The sequence below is a fragment of the Acartia tonsa genome, chromosome 15 (assembly GCF_053477335.1).
Source record: "Acartia tonsa isolate MP-2025a chromosome 15, ASM5347733v1, whole genome shotgun sequence".
NCBI lineage: Eukaryota > Metazoa > Arthropoda > Copepoda > Calanoida > Acartiidae > Acartia > Acartia tonsa.
Genome location: NC_137274.1, coordinates 5,645,594 through 5,662,979, shown reverse-complemented (window position 1 = coordinate 5,662,979; position 17,386 = coordinate 5,645,594). Strand labels below are relative to the sequence as shown.

At 34.9% G+C, this 17,386-nt stretch overlaps 1 protein-coding gene across 5 annotated transcripts in view; it reads right to left on the bottom strand.

Moving 5' to 3' along the window:
* Window positions 1-280: 280 nt before the first annotated feature.
* Window positions 281-17,386, bottom strand: part of Syp (synaptotagmin binding cytoplasmic RNA interacting protein) — a 32,885-nt gene continuing 15,779 nt past the window's right edge. The window contains exons 14-20 of one of the 5 annotated variants that reach the window (XR_013875532.1): window positions 16,886-16,984; window positions 15,150-15,230; window positions 13,943-14,068; window positions 12,713-12,816; window positions 9,094-9,250; window positions 7,779-8,188; window positions 281-390 (exon numbers count right to left, since the gene is read on the bottom strand). Coding sequence is in view for 1 of the 5 variants with exons in the window: in XM_080150098.1 (XP_080006224.1) it covers window positions 8,111-8,188; window positions 9,094-9,250; window positions 12,713-12,816; window positions 13,943-14,068; window positions 15,150-15,230; window positions 16,886-16,984 (645 nt within the window). In the remaining 4 variants the exon portion in view is untranslated. Of the gene's footprint in view, window positions 391-3,160; window positions 4,861-6,881; window positions 8,189-9,093; window positions 9,251-12,712; window positions 12,817-13,942; window positions 14,069-15,149; window positions 15,231-16,885; window positions 16,985-17,386 lie in introns of those variants that run through there. The other 4 variants (XR_013875533.1, XR_013875530.1, XR_013875531.1 and 1 more) reach the window with 4 other exon arrangements.

Here is a 17,386-nt window from a genome sequence, read left to right as displayed (position 1 = left end):
AACATTAACTAACATTTGTAATGTCAGTAAAATAAAATATTTTTTTCTCTCATTACATTCGTTAATTTATCATAGTCATCATAAGGTTGGTTGCAATTTAAGATTTTTGACTGTTTCAATAGCATTTTATGGAATGTAATTTCTCAAATTTCTGCTAAGAAAAAAAACTCATCAAAAATCTTTTTACACTTTTGCCAACCAATGTCCAAATATTTTGTTATAATTGTGGTAAAAACTAATTTGTTCAAAATTATAACAAATACATAATATAATATATATATTTAGATTTTATTTACAATTTTTTTATTGATGGCATGTCTATCCATCTTTGACATAGCAATCAATCAATCAAGGGGGTGGCTTTTTAGAAATAATCCATTTTAACAGTACCTAATGGGTTTATAAGTTGTTATTTTTTGAAAAATCTTCAAATGATCTTATAAAATAATCATCGAAAGTTTTAAACAAAAAAAGTATGGGCATAATATAAGACCTTGGGTTAACCTTACTTTATGCTGTTGAAAAATCTGACAATTTTGTTTGATTGATTGATTGAACCTACTTAAACTTTACCTTGGATAAAGCATAAGTAGGATGTGTGTGTGTGTATAAGGGGGGGGGGGGGGGGAATTCTGACACATTTGCGTAAACGGTGAGTATAGGCTTTATCTTTGGACTGAGAGGATAGGTTATTAGGGATAAAATCATTCTTATGTGATGAATTTCCCCCAGATTTAAAATTTTTTGGATAGGCCTCCAGGTTCCGGAGCTCCAGGCCTCCAGGTGGTCTCTGTACAGGTAAAATTGAAAAAAAAATTTTTTTTTTAAAGTTACAGGTCAACTTATAAAACAAAATATGTATCTTTTTTAATATTATTCACATATTTGAAGAAAAAATATGCATATTTTGTTTTATAAGTTGATTTTTAACTTAAATTTTTTTTTTTTTTTTCATGTGTCAGAACTTCCCCCCCCCCCCCCTTGTAGAGCACACTAGTTTGTATCACCAGGAAAGAAAAGGAGGGATGTGTGTTTTACTTTTGGAGATTTAAGAGCATAGCAGACCAACTTAGTTACCTACCAACCAAACTAAAAGCACGAGAAAAATATTGCACACGAAAACCGTAATATCTAATTTGGCGGGAATTGATAGAATTTTGGCGGGAAACTGAAAGTCAGCTGTTATATCCGAGGAGTTAAAAGAGGGTAGTTTTTCTTTTATACATTTAAAAAATGCAGGTACATGAAATGCTTTACATTTTTTTCTCTATGACGACAGTTTTATATTCAGCCTCCCCTAATAAAGCAAATTCAAAAAATTATCTTGTAATAAAATTTGATCAAAATATAAATCATTTCAAAAGATAATTAGATGAAAAAGCTTTCAGAAGATTTAATTTTAAATCCAAAAATTAATTTGATAATCTGAGTTCCAATAAATGTGGTCCTTAGGATTATGTCTGACAAGATTCTCAAAAATCTAGAACGGTAAAATCGGTTCAGTGGTTCAGTAAAATATTACCTAAGTTTCAGACGATAAATAAATCTTAATTAATAGGACTAGAAATTGCTTCGCCCCTATGCTCCAGAGGAGAATGGGAGGGGGGCAAAACTATTGCCTAAGCTAACTTAAGTACATAATAAGCTTAATAGAGTCCGATATCTTAAGATTAAGACAAAAAATCCTTACTACTTTATGTAAAAGGATATCACCAGGTTTAGTTATTTACTTCTTTGGATGTTAGATTATCTTATGCAGTAAGGAATATAAGTTGAATAAATACTTGCCAGGGACCTTAGGGTAGGCTTGGGCCGGATACTTTTTGGCCGGAAACCGGATATCCGGCTGATTTCTAATGCCGGATATCCGGTCCCGGCCGGATATCTTGCCAAAGTTCGATATCCGGCAAATAACCAGATATCCGGCCGGATAACCAGATATCCGGCCGGATAAACGGATATCCGGCGTCAAAAATCAGCCGGATATCATGTAACCGGATAGTTTTAATATCCGGAATCCGGCCGGATATTGAAAATGGTCGGATAACAGGCCAGACCGGATATCCGGCCCAACCCTACCTTAGGATATAAGACAAGGGACGATAACTAAACATCCCTGGATCCCTTCTATCTGTTTAAAATTGCTGGTTGAAAAGTTTGAAACCAACCAATCAGAATTCAATAAAATTGACCAAAGTTTATTAGCCAAACAAAAAGGACGACCCGCTTATACAACTTTGGGTAACTACTGACGGTCCAATGCCCCCCCCTCCCCCTCCACTCCATAGACCAACTTATATTCCTTTATGTAAATTAAATTGGTCCAAGAAAATATTAACACAAAATTCCTTCTAAATTCATACACCCCTAATATCATCTTTTAAAAAGTTTAAAGAATTTGGGAGTAGGAATTAAGAAGTTGTCGTTTGTGTGTTAACATTCCCCTAGCAACTCAGGATTCATTGACAATATCTGCATTTCCTAATTTATAACAGGAAAAGGAAGAATAGAATTTTGGACGCTTTCAAGATGTCGCATGTACCAATCATCTGAAGGGGATAAGACAATGGACGATAATCTAAATTATATCTCTTATAATGATGTTGAGCAAGAATCCCCAATTCTGCAGATTGGTTGAAAAGTTTGGACCAATCACAATTCAAAGTTAATGAAATGATTATAAACTTTGGGTACTGCTTTAAATTACAGGCCAATGTCCCCTCCCTCCCTGTATCATACTCCATCTCATTACTGACTATGTATGACATTATACAAGCAGGTGGCATAGAAAAACGCGGGAATAAGGTATTTTCCCGCGTTTTTTTTTATCCACCTTTAACAAGGATGCATGATTGGATCAAGTGACAACTTCAGATCAATATTAGTAGAATGAAATATGAATTATCATAAGGGGTATTTTTGTTGGTCAAAATCGGGATTTTTTCTTCTTAATATTTACCAGTAAAATATGTGTAAATGTTACTATTAAAAGCAGGACTATATGTTTGTTAAAGAAAATTTTTAGGTGCTCATTAGGTTAGAAATAATCTAAATCATTTTTAAAAACTCATTTGTTGTTAATTTTAAAACACCACATAGGCCTGCTTTTTTTTATCAATTTAAAAAACATCAAATATTCACAAAAAAAGGGTTTCCAGAATTTTTTTTTATGCCAATATTTACTAGAGATTAAAATATGGTTATTAAAACAAATATTAAAAGACATACATTAAAATTAATTTAGTTTGACCCACCAAGAGATATAAATAATTTTAAAGAATAATTACCATTAAGAGGTTTAATTTTTTTCCTTTTTTTCAGAATTTATAAAAATAAATTCAAAGTTTATTAAAAGTTTTAAAAACTCTTAGTAGGTCAGTGATTACATAATTTAGCCATTAAAATAATTTGTAGATTTTTTTTCATTTTTTTGTGAAATATTTTTTTTATATTTTTGTTAAGATGATGCAGAGTCAACCAAATTTCATTCATACCATTCATTAACATCGCCCACACCAGATTACAAACTCAAATAAGATTTTTCAAAATTTCTAAGATAAATGGACTTATATTCAGGGATAGGACAATGACCAATATCCCTAAAGATGATAAACAAAATTACCCCTTCTGTAGATTATAATTAGTGATTGAAACCTGTAGACAAATTAAAATTCATTAAAGTCCCCAAAGCTGGTAAGCCAACAAATATGAAGACGTTATTATAAAACTTTGGGGACTAGTGTAATAATCTTTTCTTCTTAAAAGTGGGGATTTTGATGTAAGTAAAGTCCATAAATCTTTGAAATTTTTAAAAATCCAACTTCTGTATAAAAAGTATGCAGGGACCTGGAGCCATGCAGATGTAAAGGGATAAGACAATAGCAATAAAATCACATTCCCATATAAACGACCCCTTAAATAGTGGATGTAAATATTCTTTTTTTCTCCCCGAGGTAGTCATTTATTTCCCCGGTATCATTTATTTCCCTGGTATCATTTATTTCCCTGGTATCATTTTTTTCCCTGATATCATTTTTATCCCCGAGGTAGTCATTTTTTTCCCCGAGCATGGCAGCCGGTAAACAGAATCTCAGTTCTGCACCACAAGCCTCGCACGACTGAAGTTCCCATATCTATACAGTCATATTTATATGAAAATTTGAGAAAATATTTATAGAAGATTTTTGAATTTTTTTTTGAAGATTTTCAATTTTTTTTGCAAGATTTTAGAATTTTTATTACTAAAAGAAAAATGATACCAGGGAAATAAATGAAAATTAAACCACATTTTAGCATAAAAATGAGTTTTTGTTTAAATGATATCCAGTTTTTTGTTTAGGAATGAATATTTTTTACCCGAGGGAATAATGATGGAGCAGATTAAAATTATTGGATAAAAAGTTTGGTCACTACCTATTGGACACCAACCATTCAAACTTATATCGAGTCAACTAAAAAAAACTATTGGGTACAAGTGTAATTTCCAGTCCAATGTCCCCTCCCCACTTTACATAGTCTACATGGCCAAGAATATGCTTGTTAATACCATAACCAATGTCCCTGATATTCACTTCATACGCAGAAAAAATTCGGGAAAAAAACACTAAAATCTATTTATTTTCAATTTTTTTTAGCAGATTTTAATTGATGAACATAAAGTGTTTAGGTTTATTACTTTATATAATAGAATTTAGCGTTTTTTTAAAATAATATATAATATTATAATAAACTTTTAATTTTTGTATCATAAGCAACATATATAAAATATAACAATAAATTTTCATAAAAATATTAATTCAACGAATTATCAACCAAAATAGTTTTCTCCTTTAAGGAAATTTGTAACATAAAATATATAATCTGATTAAAAATAGAATTTTTTTTAATAAAAATTATATGCTCTTCATAAAAATAAAATATCTCTAATTTAATTAAAAGTATAAGTTGAACCCAGAGAGTAGATTATAGAAAATGCCCGGATGAATTCAAAATTTAAACTCCTAATTTCTAAAAATTCATGATCACAAACGAAAAAAAGTATTCTAAAAACAATTTTTTCTCTTCCCGATTGTAAATTAAACTTTATTGCTAAGTATAAGTTTGAAATAGAAGCTAGTTCGTAAATATGCATCGTCAAATGCCTTTCTAAAGTCTCAAAGACAAATTATTACAAGGGGGGGGGGGGTTAATGTAACCAACTCGTAATCAGTAAGCAAATGCCACTTAGAATTCGAATTTCGATCTGAACTTTTGCATGTGTAATCCTTGGTAGGTCTATTTTCCCTAAATCGAACAAAAAGTTGGAAAAGTAACTACTGGTGGCTGAGCTGTTTATGCCTATTTTCAGGGTAAATCCATTATCAATTACGTAGGAATCAACTTTTTAAAATAGATTTTTTGTTTAATTCGTGTTAAATGATGGCAATAACCATTTTTAAAACTTCTAGTTCCAACAGCTACCGACTAGAACTGTTTAATAGCGTTTTGGAGTGGCGAAGAGTATTTTGTGGAGATTGGTTTCGTGATTAATTTCCACTATATAGATACAAAAAATTGCAAAACGGCTGAGCTGCCAGACGTTAGCTGTTACTTTTCCAACTTTTTGTTCGATTTAGGGAAAATAGACCTATCAAGGCTTACTCATGCAAAATTTCAGATGGAAATTCGAATTCTAAGTGCCATTTGCTCACTGATTACGAGATGGTTGCATTAAAAAAAACCTTTATAAAAAGAATTTTAAAACAAGTATTTTTAATTTAGAATACCTTTTTTCTGAATTATTTGTGTTTTGTTTAATAAAATTACTTTTATCTAATGCAGTTCATGGTGAAATGTTCCTTGTAATGATTATCTCCAAAAATCTCGGAACTTAAAAACTGCTAACGGCTAAACATTGCAACTTATAGATTATGCTTGCACAATATTTTAACCCACAATAAGAGGCCTAAATATGCTCTGGAATAGTCATTAGGTAAATGCGCAAAAAACTTTTTTTAACGCTTTTTTCTTTGGCGAAGCTTTCCCTGTACATCATTGGATTTTTACTATTCCTTCTTATGTCGCTTAAAGCGGTTCGCAGGCATGGCATGTACGTTCGGCCGTTTGGCAGCTACAGCCTTTAATGCTCATATAATTTGATAATAGCTACCAAAAACATTTTACCATGAATTGTACTAGATCCTATTACTTATAACGGGCCTAGTCACGTAGAAGTTCCTTTATTTTTCAATTTTAATATACAATGCTTCCGGCATGAGAAAACGCGCGCTAACTCTATCTTAACGCGCTACTTACAGTATAATACAAGGCCCAGCTGTTAAAAATTCTTCATTGTTTAAAATGCTACTATAACGCATATTCTTTTATTATATACTAGAGTAAAAAATGCCTCTTAATTACATTTTTTAAAAATTCAAAACCTTAGCATCTTAAAGTTAATATTATCAAAATAAAAAAGCTTGCCATAAATTTTCTAACTAGTGTTACAAACCAAAGTTGGGAAATATTTCTATAGTTTATAAAATGTGGTTCAAGGGTGTATATTCTGCACAAGATCTCATGCAGAATATATACACCTTGATAGTGGACAAAATAATGCCACGGTCGTGGCGGTTATGCGTCTTGCGTCAGGTTGGAAGGGTGACGCAAATTTCAGACCCCAGATTAGATTAGGCGATTTGAGAAAAATGTATCTTTATATTACAGCGAATTAGATAGTCTAGCAATCTTCGCTTTTATCTTATAGAGAAAATAGTAAATCGAAATAGCGAAAACTGAGATCTGAAATTTGCGTCACCCTTCCAATATGACGCAAGGCCGCTACGACCGTGGCATTATTTGGTACCCTATGTGATTATGTGATTGTGGGGGGGGGGGGGGCGTAGTTTTAAGCCATTTATAGGAATTATCTAAAAGCTTATTTCTAACTCATTTTGGGTAAGGAATGTAAATCCATTACTGCTCCTTACAACTTTTTTTATGAATGCTTAAAATTTGCTTGTATACAAAAATGACAAATCGTAGAAAATATTTTTTTTTGTACAAAGATCTCTAGGATATAAAATACCATCATTAGAAAAAGTTCTTTTAGAATAAACAGGGTCTATTAATAATCCAAAAATAGTTAAATAGTTATTTATCGCATCGTAATATAGACAGCTTTCCGCGGATATAGAATGTACAATTAAAACCAGTTTTTTTTAGCCCCGAGGTGCCTAAGGCACGGGCTAAAAAAACTGGTTTTAATCTTATGATTGTACATTTTTATATTCGTAGAAAGCTGGATATAATTCGATGCTAGACATAGCTGGACATAGTTTTTTTCGTATGGATGAGAACCGGTTCCTATCCACCGGATTCGAATGATTATGAGAATAGTTATTTATCGCATCGTAATATAGAAAGCTTTTCGCGGATATTAGAAAGAAAAATTATATGAATATAAACAGTTTTGTTAGACCTGAGGGTCCGAAGGCCCAATCTAACAAAACTGGTAAATATTTTATAATTTTTATTTAAACACTAGTGAAAAATTAGCTATAATACGATGGGATATATGATTTTTCAGTATGGCTGAGAACCGGTTCTACACTAAACCAGCGGATATTAATCGATTTTGTAGCCATACTTGAAAACACTTTTGATTTGTAACAATAGGTATTATTTTTAAGTTTAAAAAGTGCACTGATGTTAAAATCAGATTGTGTTCGAACGACCAACAATTTGAAGCAAATATCTAGGTGTTAAAGAATAAATAAAATCCAAAAACCATAACTTACCATAGATAAGTTAATATATATAATTTACAAATATAACAGATAATTATTAATAAACAAATTTTAAAATTGCACTGGTCATATTCTTCAAATTTTCAATAAAAAATGTTTTAGCCAAAATTTTGTTGTCATCAGTATTCCGATATTTTATAAAAATAGGTTTCACCAGGAGATGACGTCATTTATAAAGAAAAAAAATGGCGGATTTTTGACGGCTTTTTTTGTTGTTGACTGATTTCAGCTTTACTGTTGATAAAATCGCGGATTTTTTGTGGGAGAAATGTTAGTTATTTCTTGTTTGGTGAAAAGCCGCAGTTGTAATTTAAAAATACCGCCTATTCTCTGGATGTGGCACCCCCACCACCTTGTCCCCCACGGGAATATCCCTCCCCTCTTCTCTCTCCACCACCCTGCATACACAATATATTCATAGATGTACTACATTACAGTAAAACATTAGAGGAAGGAAGGGTTAAATAACTTTATCTCCCCATCGCAACCACCTTGTGCAACCTTTCTATTAGGTCATTGAAAATCAACCAATTGTGTCGCTTACATTACCACAGCCAAGTAGCAGAAAATAATTTAGAAGCATACGAAGGTCTTCGAAAAAAGAAGGGAGGTAGTTGTCTATATATACATCTACAATATAGATCTGTTTGTACTACAACTAGGCATCTAATGAGTGAGGTAATGTTTAACAAATAATACAAAAATTATTTAAAATGTAGAAAAATGTCTCGTTTTTTCAGCTCATTTTTCTTTGTAAAGGTATGTGTTCTAAGATTTTTGACCTTTACAGATCAGGGGGGATGGGGCGTAAATTAGCCTCCCCCCCCCCCTGATCTATTAAGGTGCGAATTGGGGCACGATCTGTAAGGATTAAAAGGGTGTAAAACACTAACAATTTGGTATGGCAGTTGCTCTACTGAGGTACAATTTGAAACCGCCGCTGAAAACCGCTATGTCCCGCCGATTTTAACTCTCGGTAAATGACGCAATTTAGAATGATCTGAGAAAAACTTGTCATTTTTAAATAAAGTTTACAGCTTATATTTGCTCATGACACTTAGATTTTAATATTAAAAACATGTCCCCAACTCTAGAAAACATAAACAGTGTCGAGTAAAAATATAAGGGGATTTTTTAACAAGTTTGTCTCAATAATTAAATATTGTCTAATTTAACAAAAAAAAATTCTGAAATTTTTTTTTGGGATCGGCCGCCAATTTTCATAAAACAACGTTGTGTTCCAATAAAGTCAGAAAGAAAATTTGAGAGAAGAAAGTAATGTCGATTATTATGAATATATTTCCTGATTCCAATATCCTGAGTTTCCTCTCTGTCCTCCAGCTGCACCGCCCCCCCAGTTTCCACTGCCATCTCCCCAGGGTCCCTCCCCCGCGCCACCGGCCCCCCAACCCCCTCCAGGACGGGGTGGTCCCCCAGCCCCACGCATACCCATCGGTTTATAGCTATAATAGAAAAGGAGGGTATAGTCCCTTTCATGGCAACGCCCCTTAAGGGGTGATTCGTCGTATTTTCAAAATGGCTTTGATAGGTTAATTTAGGTTAGGTTTGGTTAAGTTGGGTTATGTGATTGCCCCGCAGGGTTAGGTAATTGGCCCCGCAGGGCTAGAATTAGGGGAAAGCTACTGTGAAAATACGACGAAACGCCCCTTAAGAGGCGTTGCCTCGAAAGTGACCATACCCAAAAAGGGTAGCTTGAAATCAGTAATAATTTATAGCCAACAAGCTAATTGGGGGCAGATAAAAAAGTCGTTAATTCTACAAACAGTTGGCCCCAAACGACAGCTGAAAATCACGTATAGGTTTCGTGATGTTTTCCACAAATAAATTTCGTTGTTGGTATAAGCTGGCGTGAAATATATACTAAAAAAGTTATAAGAGAACTTTGGGGACTAGTGTATATTAACAGCCTATTGAAAGTTTGACTCAATAAGAACATTTGACGTATAGGTTACATCCAACGAAAAATACGCGAAAAAATGACTCCCTTGAATAATATTAGGGTTGGCAATCCGTCAAATTTTTGGACCGGATTCGGATTTTCACAAAAATCCGCCTAAAAGTGAAACGGATTAATCAGTGGATTCCGGATTCTTATTTTTTTTTGGACGGATACCGGATTTTAGCAATATTTTAAATGGCCTTCTTAAAAAATAAATTAAGAGATTAAATTTTACCGGGTACTGGGAAGAATCTAAAGCTGCATTTTTCATAATTTCACAGTAGCTTTTATCCTATTTCTAGACCCTACAGCAGCCAAAATGACTTAGTTAAAAAACAAGGATGACAACATCCATAAGTAGCGAAGCACAAAAAATCGTCAATTGGAATACGTAGATTTTGAAGATTTTTACTAAAATCAAGAATAGATTTATTGGATAAAATAAACATGAAACCTTGTTTTATTTTGCATGATGACGATGGTCAAAGTAAATTATATTAAAGATGCTCATAACAATGAGAAAAATTATTTTGATACAGATATCCCATAAAAGTTTGAAAATTGCATCAAAATATACAAAGATATGGGGAAATATGTAAAACATAAAAAAATAGCCAAAAACCTGATAAAAGGCAGTCTGGCCGTCATGGTTGTTTTATTAAAACCACAAAAAAATTTATTTTTAAATCCTTAACTTAAAAAAATTGGAAAATCGGACCATATACACTGAAGATATGGAAAAAAGTGTTAAATATATAAAAATAGCCTAAAACCTGCTAAAAAGGCAGTCTGGCCGTCATGGTTATTTTGTTTAAAAGACGGGAAATTTAATTTTGATATCTATAACTGAAAAAATTTTGAAAATCGGACCATAAACACTGAAGATATGGAGAAAAATGTTAAATATATAAAAAAACAGCCTAAAACCTGCTAAAAAGGCAGTCTGGCCTTCATGGCTGTTCCTTTAAACGACGGGAAATTTAATTTTAATATCTGTAACTGAAAAAAATTTGAAAATCGGACCATAAACACTGAAGATATGGAGAAAAATGTGAAAAATATAAAAATAGCCTAAAACCTGCTAAAAATCGGTCCGAACGCCAATGATGTTTTATAGTCAATTGTGCTCCTTAATGATGGGAATGTTGTCAAAAAAATTCAGCATTCTATCTTTTATAGGACCTGAGTAAATCCCATTTCCCCCATAGCGTTACGGACTGACGGACTGACTGACGGACTGACGGACGGACAAAGTGAATTATAGAGTAGCTTCGCTACTAAAAAGATATATATTCGGACAAAACAAAAAACTCAAGACGCTAATTTTAGCCTAACAATTAAGAATCCGAATATTAAAATAACGGATTCCCGATTTCAAAATTGTCAAAAAACTGGACGGATTCCGGATTCGGATTGCCAACCCTAAAGGGGTAGTTTCACGAAATGCATTTGAACTTAATTTAGTGAACCGCATATTTTTTCCTGGTTAATTGGTTACATTTATAGCATATATTCCTCTTAGTATTATTTTTAGCGATTTCGAAAATTTGAGTACCCCCCCCCCCCCCCGACAACAAAATAATAATTTAAGTAAACTATTATTAGGTTGGACAGGAGGAAGGGAGGGAGGGTATATAAGGCGAGACACGAGCCTTGCCTTGCCTCCTTAGTCAACCATGCCAACCAGTTTAGGATCTCAGTCCCTCGCTACAAGGCAGTCGACTAGCAAACAGCTTCAAGCTTTCAGTCTATTTATATACAGAATTCTTACTGTATTGTTTACCCCTTTCCCCTCCCATCTGACCAACAACCCCCTTATACCCGCCCCCTTTATGTTCTCCCTCTCGTCCGCTCCGTGTCCGCGTTTTTTTACTGTATTGTTTACCCCTTTCCTCTCCCATCTGACCAACAACCCCCTTTTCCCAGTCCCCTTTATGTTCTCCCTCTCGTCCGCGTATTTTTAGCAAGAACAATTTTATTTGTGGGTTGCGTAGCAATATTTAAAAGAAATAGCCTAACCTAAAATAGTTTTTTGAAATTTAGAAAATTAAAGTACCCCCGACAACGAACATCTGTGGCCGCAGCGCTCGGCTCCCTAGCCTATAACCTAACCTAACCTAAAATAGTTTTTTGAAATTTAGAAAATTAAAGTACCCCAGACAACGAACATCCGTGGCCGCAGCGCTCGGCTCCCTAGCCTATAACCTAACCTAACCTAAAATAGTTTTTGGAAATTTAGAAAATTAAAGTACCCCAGACAACGAACATCCGTGGCCGCAGCGCTCGGCTCCCTAGCCTAAAACCTAACCTAACCTAACCTAAAATAGTTTTTTGAAATTTAGAAAATTAAAGTACCCCAGACAACGAACATCCGTGGCCGCAGCGCTCGGCTCCCTAGCCTATAACCTAACCTAACCTAACCTAACCTAAAATAGTTTTTGAAATTTAGAAAATTAGAGTACCCCGACATCAAGTTGTGGACAAGGGAAAAAGGCAAGCTTCAATTTAATTCAATAACGTGTCCGTGCTGTGGAGAAGCCTCGCTTCGCTCGGCTTCCCCACACAGCACGGACACGTTATTGAATTAAATTGAAGCTTGCCTTTTTCCTGTGTCCAAATCTTTTCCTCCTCCCGCAGACTATCCAGACTGTCGGGGGGGGGGGGGGGGGGGGGGGGTACTCAAATTTTCAAATTGATAAAAAATTTTGTAACAGGATAACGCCGAATTTCAATTTTCTACCACGTAGTTTTTAAAATATCAAGACTTTTTGAATTTAATATATCACAAAAAAACGATTTTCAAGTCTTGGTATTTTTAAAACTACGTGGTAGAAAATTGAAATTCTTTCAATTATATGCCATATAAATATAGTTTAACCCATTAACTAGCAAAAAATATGCGGTTCACTAAATTAAGTTCAAATGCATTTCGTGAAACTACCCCTTTTGTATTTGTAAAGCTGACCTGCGCCCAGGCATAGGATGTGGGGGATACAGCCCAGGCAGGGCTGCGTAGCCTGGGAACATGGCGGGACCGAATGGAGACATTGACATACTCTTGGTCATGGCCTGAACATATTTGTAACAAGGGTGACAACATCCATAAAAGCGAAGCTCTGAAATTGAAGGACAAACGAACATTAACACTTGTAGAGTGTCAGAATAAGACAAACAAACATTAACACTTGTAGAGTGTCAGAATAAGACAAACAAACATTAACACTTGTAGAGTGTCAGAATAAGACAAACAAACATAACCACTTGTAGAGTGTCAGAATAAGACAAACGAACAGTAACACTGAATAAGCAGATATTATTGCATAAATATAAACAAAATTGTAAGTAAATTTGTTGCAAAAGTGCATAAATACATAATACTATTTAAGGACACACTTACTTTTTTAGTGCTTAATCAGAGAGATGCTTCGCTTATAACAATGTACCTTGAATCATTCAAAGTTTGAAATCGATAGGATAATTCTAACATGCCTAAATCAACCAAAATAACTAACCGTGACGGACTGACGGACCGACCCTAATTGTAGAATATTTTATCAAAACTGAGAAGAAAAAAAAAGTACTGCCATCCTTTCATGTACAGACATAAAATCCCAATAGAGCGTTTTTGAATCAATTTCAAGTTTGGCCTCAAAACCGATTAATATCCGCTGGATTAGAACCGGTTCAAAGCCATACTGAAAATTATGCATCGCATTGTATGTATGTTCCCACTAATAATAAATAAAAATCATTACATTAATGCCAGCCAGCCAGTATGTGTCTGTCTGTCTGTGTGTGACTTTCTGTGTCTGTGTGTGTGTGTGTGTGTGTGTGTGTGTGTGTGTGTGTGTCTGTCTGTCTGTCTGTCTGTCTGTCTGTCTGTCTGTCTGTCTGTCTGTCTGTCTGTCTGTCTGTCTGTCTGTCTGTCTGTCTGTCTGTCTGTCTGTCTGTCTGTCTGTCTGTCTGTCTGTCTGTCTGTCTGTCTGTCTGTCTGTCTGTCTGTCTGTCTATCTATCTATCTATCTATCTATCTATCTATCTATCTATCTATCTATCTATCTATCTATCTATCTATCTATCTATCTATCTATCTATCTATCTATCTATCTATCTATCTATCTATCTATATATCTATATATCTATATATCTATATATCTATCTATCTATCTATCTATCTATCTATCTATATATCTACCTGCATCATCCTATCCTCACGCCTGCGTAGCATTTCTTCCTTTTTCTTCTTATCCGAGGGAGGTTTAGCCAGGGATATTTCCAGGGCAAGTTCTTTCACCAGGGTTCCATTCAGAGCTTCCATAGCCTACACACATAAATCTTCTTCATTCCAGGGACGTAAAGGGATAAGACAATTGCCAATAAATTGATGTACATCCCTAATAATGATTACACACTTAATTACCCCTAATGTAGATTCAAATTAGTGGTTGAGTACTCAACTTAATTATCCAACCAATCAAAATTTACTAGTCCCTAAAGTTATTAGGTCAACAAATAAAAAAAGTTAGGTATAATAAAAAATTGGGGACTACACGAGTTCCCAATTATTTATAATAACGTTTTCTTATTCTTGGCTTAAAAACTATGGCGACTTTTATTTAATTTTGATTTGTTGTTCGATAAGTTGAGTGTTTCTGTGGTATTCGGCAACCGTGAGCCATGCCTATGGCAACCCTGACCTGGGTTCGGGGAAGGGCCGAGGGCCCTCCCCCGAGTCCTGGGGAAGGGGTCTGCCGACCCCCTCCCTATGCCTAAAATTAATGATAGATTCTGACAGCCTTATTATGGTTAAGCTGTATTGTTAATTCCCCCCACCCTTTCCAGGGATGGGGGATCATTATTGCCCAAACTGACTATTGTATATGTATTATATTGATTCTGTTTATGATTACTTATTCCTATCTGTGTATTTATTGTTTGTTGTATATAACTTTAGTAAACCTTAGACCCTGAATAAAGGAACAACTGAATAGACTCTGTTTATTATTTAGTGATTGCTAGAGAAGCGTAGCTTCTCTATAGTATAGGTGTCCACGTCTGTTCGCACTGCCGTAGTCATTTGAACTCTGGTGTCTGCCATTTAACCTAGGCGGATACCACATTTCAATTATAAATTAAAAACTACAGAAGGGTTAATTTGTGTATCATTATTGGGCATGTACATAAGAATGTTGATGCAAAAATAAATAGTTACAATATTAACAGCTTTCCGCAGAAAATAAAAAATTATAAAATTAAAACTAAAATTTTTATTTTGATATTCATGGAAAATTGTCTGTACGATGCTATACATGATTTTTTGGTATGGCTAATAACCAGTTTCTAATCCAGCGGATGTTAATCGGTTTGGAAGCCATACTGAATATTATATAGAGGTATTATACCTTCATAGCTTGTTCTCTCTCTTCCATGTGAACAAAGGCATAGTCCTTGATCTTCTTCACTCGTTCAATAGTTCCATACGTCTAAATAACAGGGTTCGGAAGCCGCGCCTCAGACGCGCATAAGCCTCAGTTTTAAACCTGCTTGTGAGCAGAAAAAGAAATTTTTGAAAGAAGGATTGTCTACTAAAGAGACAGTTTTATACATCCAGCTAAATTTTATAGTGATAAAATGACGATTTCACTGAGGCTTACACGCGGCTTACGCGCGGCTTCCGATCCCTGCTAAATAAAGATTATCTTCTATAGGGTTTACAATCCGAAATCCGTCCAATTTTTTAATCCAGAATTTGAATCCGGAATCCGTTATTTAGTGGATTCGGATTGTTCATTGTTAGGCTAAAATTAGCAATTTGATTTTTTTGGTCCGAATATTTTCATTTCACAGTGGCTTTTCATGCTTATTTTAGGTTAGGTTAGGTTTAGTAAAGGTTAGAAAATGGCCGTGTTGGGTCTAGAAATAGGAGAAAAGCTACTGTGAAAATATAAAAAAAAAATTAGGTTCTTCCCAGCTCATACCAATAACGAAATTAATTCGGAAGAAAATCATGAAACCTATACGTGTTTTTTAGCTGTCGTTGGGAGGCAACACATCGTAAAATTGACGACCTCTACATTTGCCCCCCAAATATTATTTTAGATTTATTTTGCTTGTTGGTTATACCTTATTCCTGGGTTCTTCCCAGTACCCGGTAAATTAATCCCTTTATTTATTTTAAATAAGGCCTTTTAAAATAATGCTAGAATCCGCACCCCGGAATCCGAAAATCCGTCAAAAAAATAAGAATCCGGAATCCACGGATTAATCCGTTTCATTTTGGGCGGATTTTTGTAAGAATCCGAATCCGGATTGCCAACCCTAATCATCTATTATATTCAGAAATGGATGTAGAATATACGTGGATGATATAACAGCAGAAAAATTGTCGTCAATTTAGGTTACAATTTCCCCCCGCATTTATTGGTCGGGCAGTTAATCCATTATGAATAAAGAGGATGGGGCAGATTGTAATTTTAGCCCGATACAGAGTTGGTTAACTTTACAAAAGGGTTAATTTTGTAATTTGTTTAAAATCATCAGGGACAAGGGATATACATTAATTCATCGTACATTGTATTATCCCTTCAGTTTCCACAGTGAAGGGGGTTACTTTTTCCTCTGTCTGTCCTGCCCAAACCATGCGAATCTACACAGTGTGACAGTACCTTATAAAAACTAACCTGGCCTAAAGTTATAACGATAAATACAAAGTAGAACGATATCTGTCTGTTTGTTGCGAAGGATCTCGCTAACCGCTGAACCGATCGGATTCTCCTTTACAGGGTAGCTTTATAAGACCCGGGAAGGTTCATAACTATTTTCTTGGGGGTCGGGACACCCCCCCCCCAAAAAAAAAATACCCCCCTCAAAAAAAAACACTTTTGATTTTAAAACTAAAATTAAAATAGTGGGGTCGACTCCCCCCCCCCCCCCAAATATTTTTTTTCGCAAAATTTTTCTTTTAAATCTAAAATACGAAAAGTTTGTTTGATCAAACCTCTTGGGGCATAGCCCCTAGAGGCTATGGGCGAAGCCGATAGTGACGATACAAACGATAAACTAACCCCCCCCCCTTAATTTCCAATCTATTCTTAAAATTGGAGAAAAATCATAAGACTCGGCGATTTTGAATAGGTACCTCAAAAATTTCTCTTAGATCATCTTCCGAGCACTCAGCAGCCAGATTTCTGCAGTACAACACCTTCACACGTGACATGATCTCTGTGTCCGGCTCCTCCTATATAGTTAGATAATTAGACAGACACAGACACAGACAGACAGACAGACAGACAGACAGACAGGTAGACAGACAACACCTTCAAACGTGACATGATCTCTGTGTCCGGCTCCTCCTAGATAGTTAGATAGTTAGACAGACAGACAGACGGACAGACAACACCTTCACACGTGACATGATCTCTGTGTCTGGCTCCTCCTAGATAGAAAGATAGTTAGACAGACAGACAGACAGACAGACACACGTCACGTGACATGATCTCTGTGTCCGGTTCCTTCTAGATAGTTGGATAATTAGACAGACAGTCAGACAGGTAGACAGAAGACATACATACATACAGACAGGGAGACAGACATACAGAGTACAGACAGACGGACAGGTAGACAGACAGACGGAAAGGTA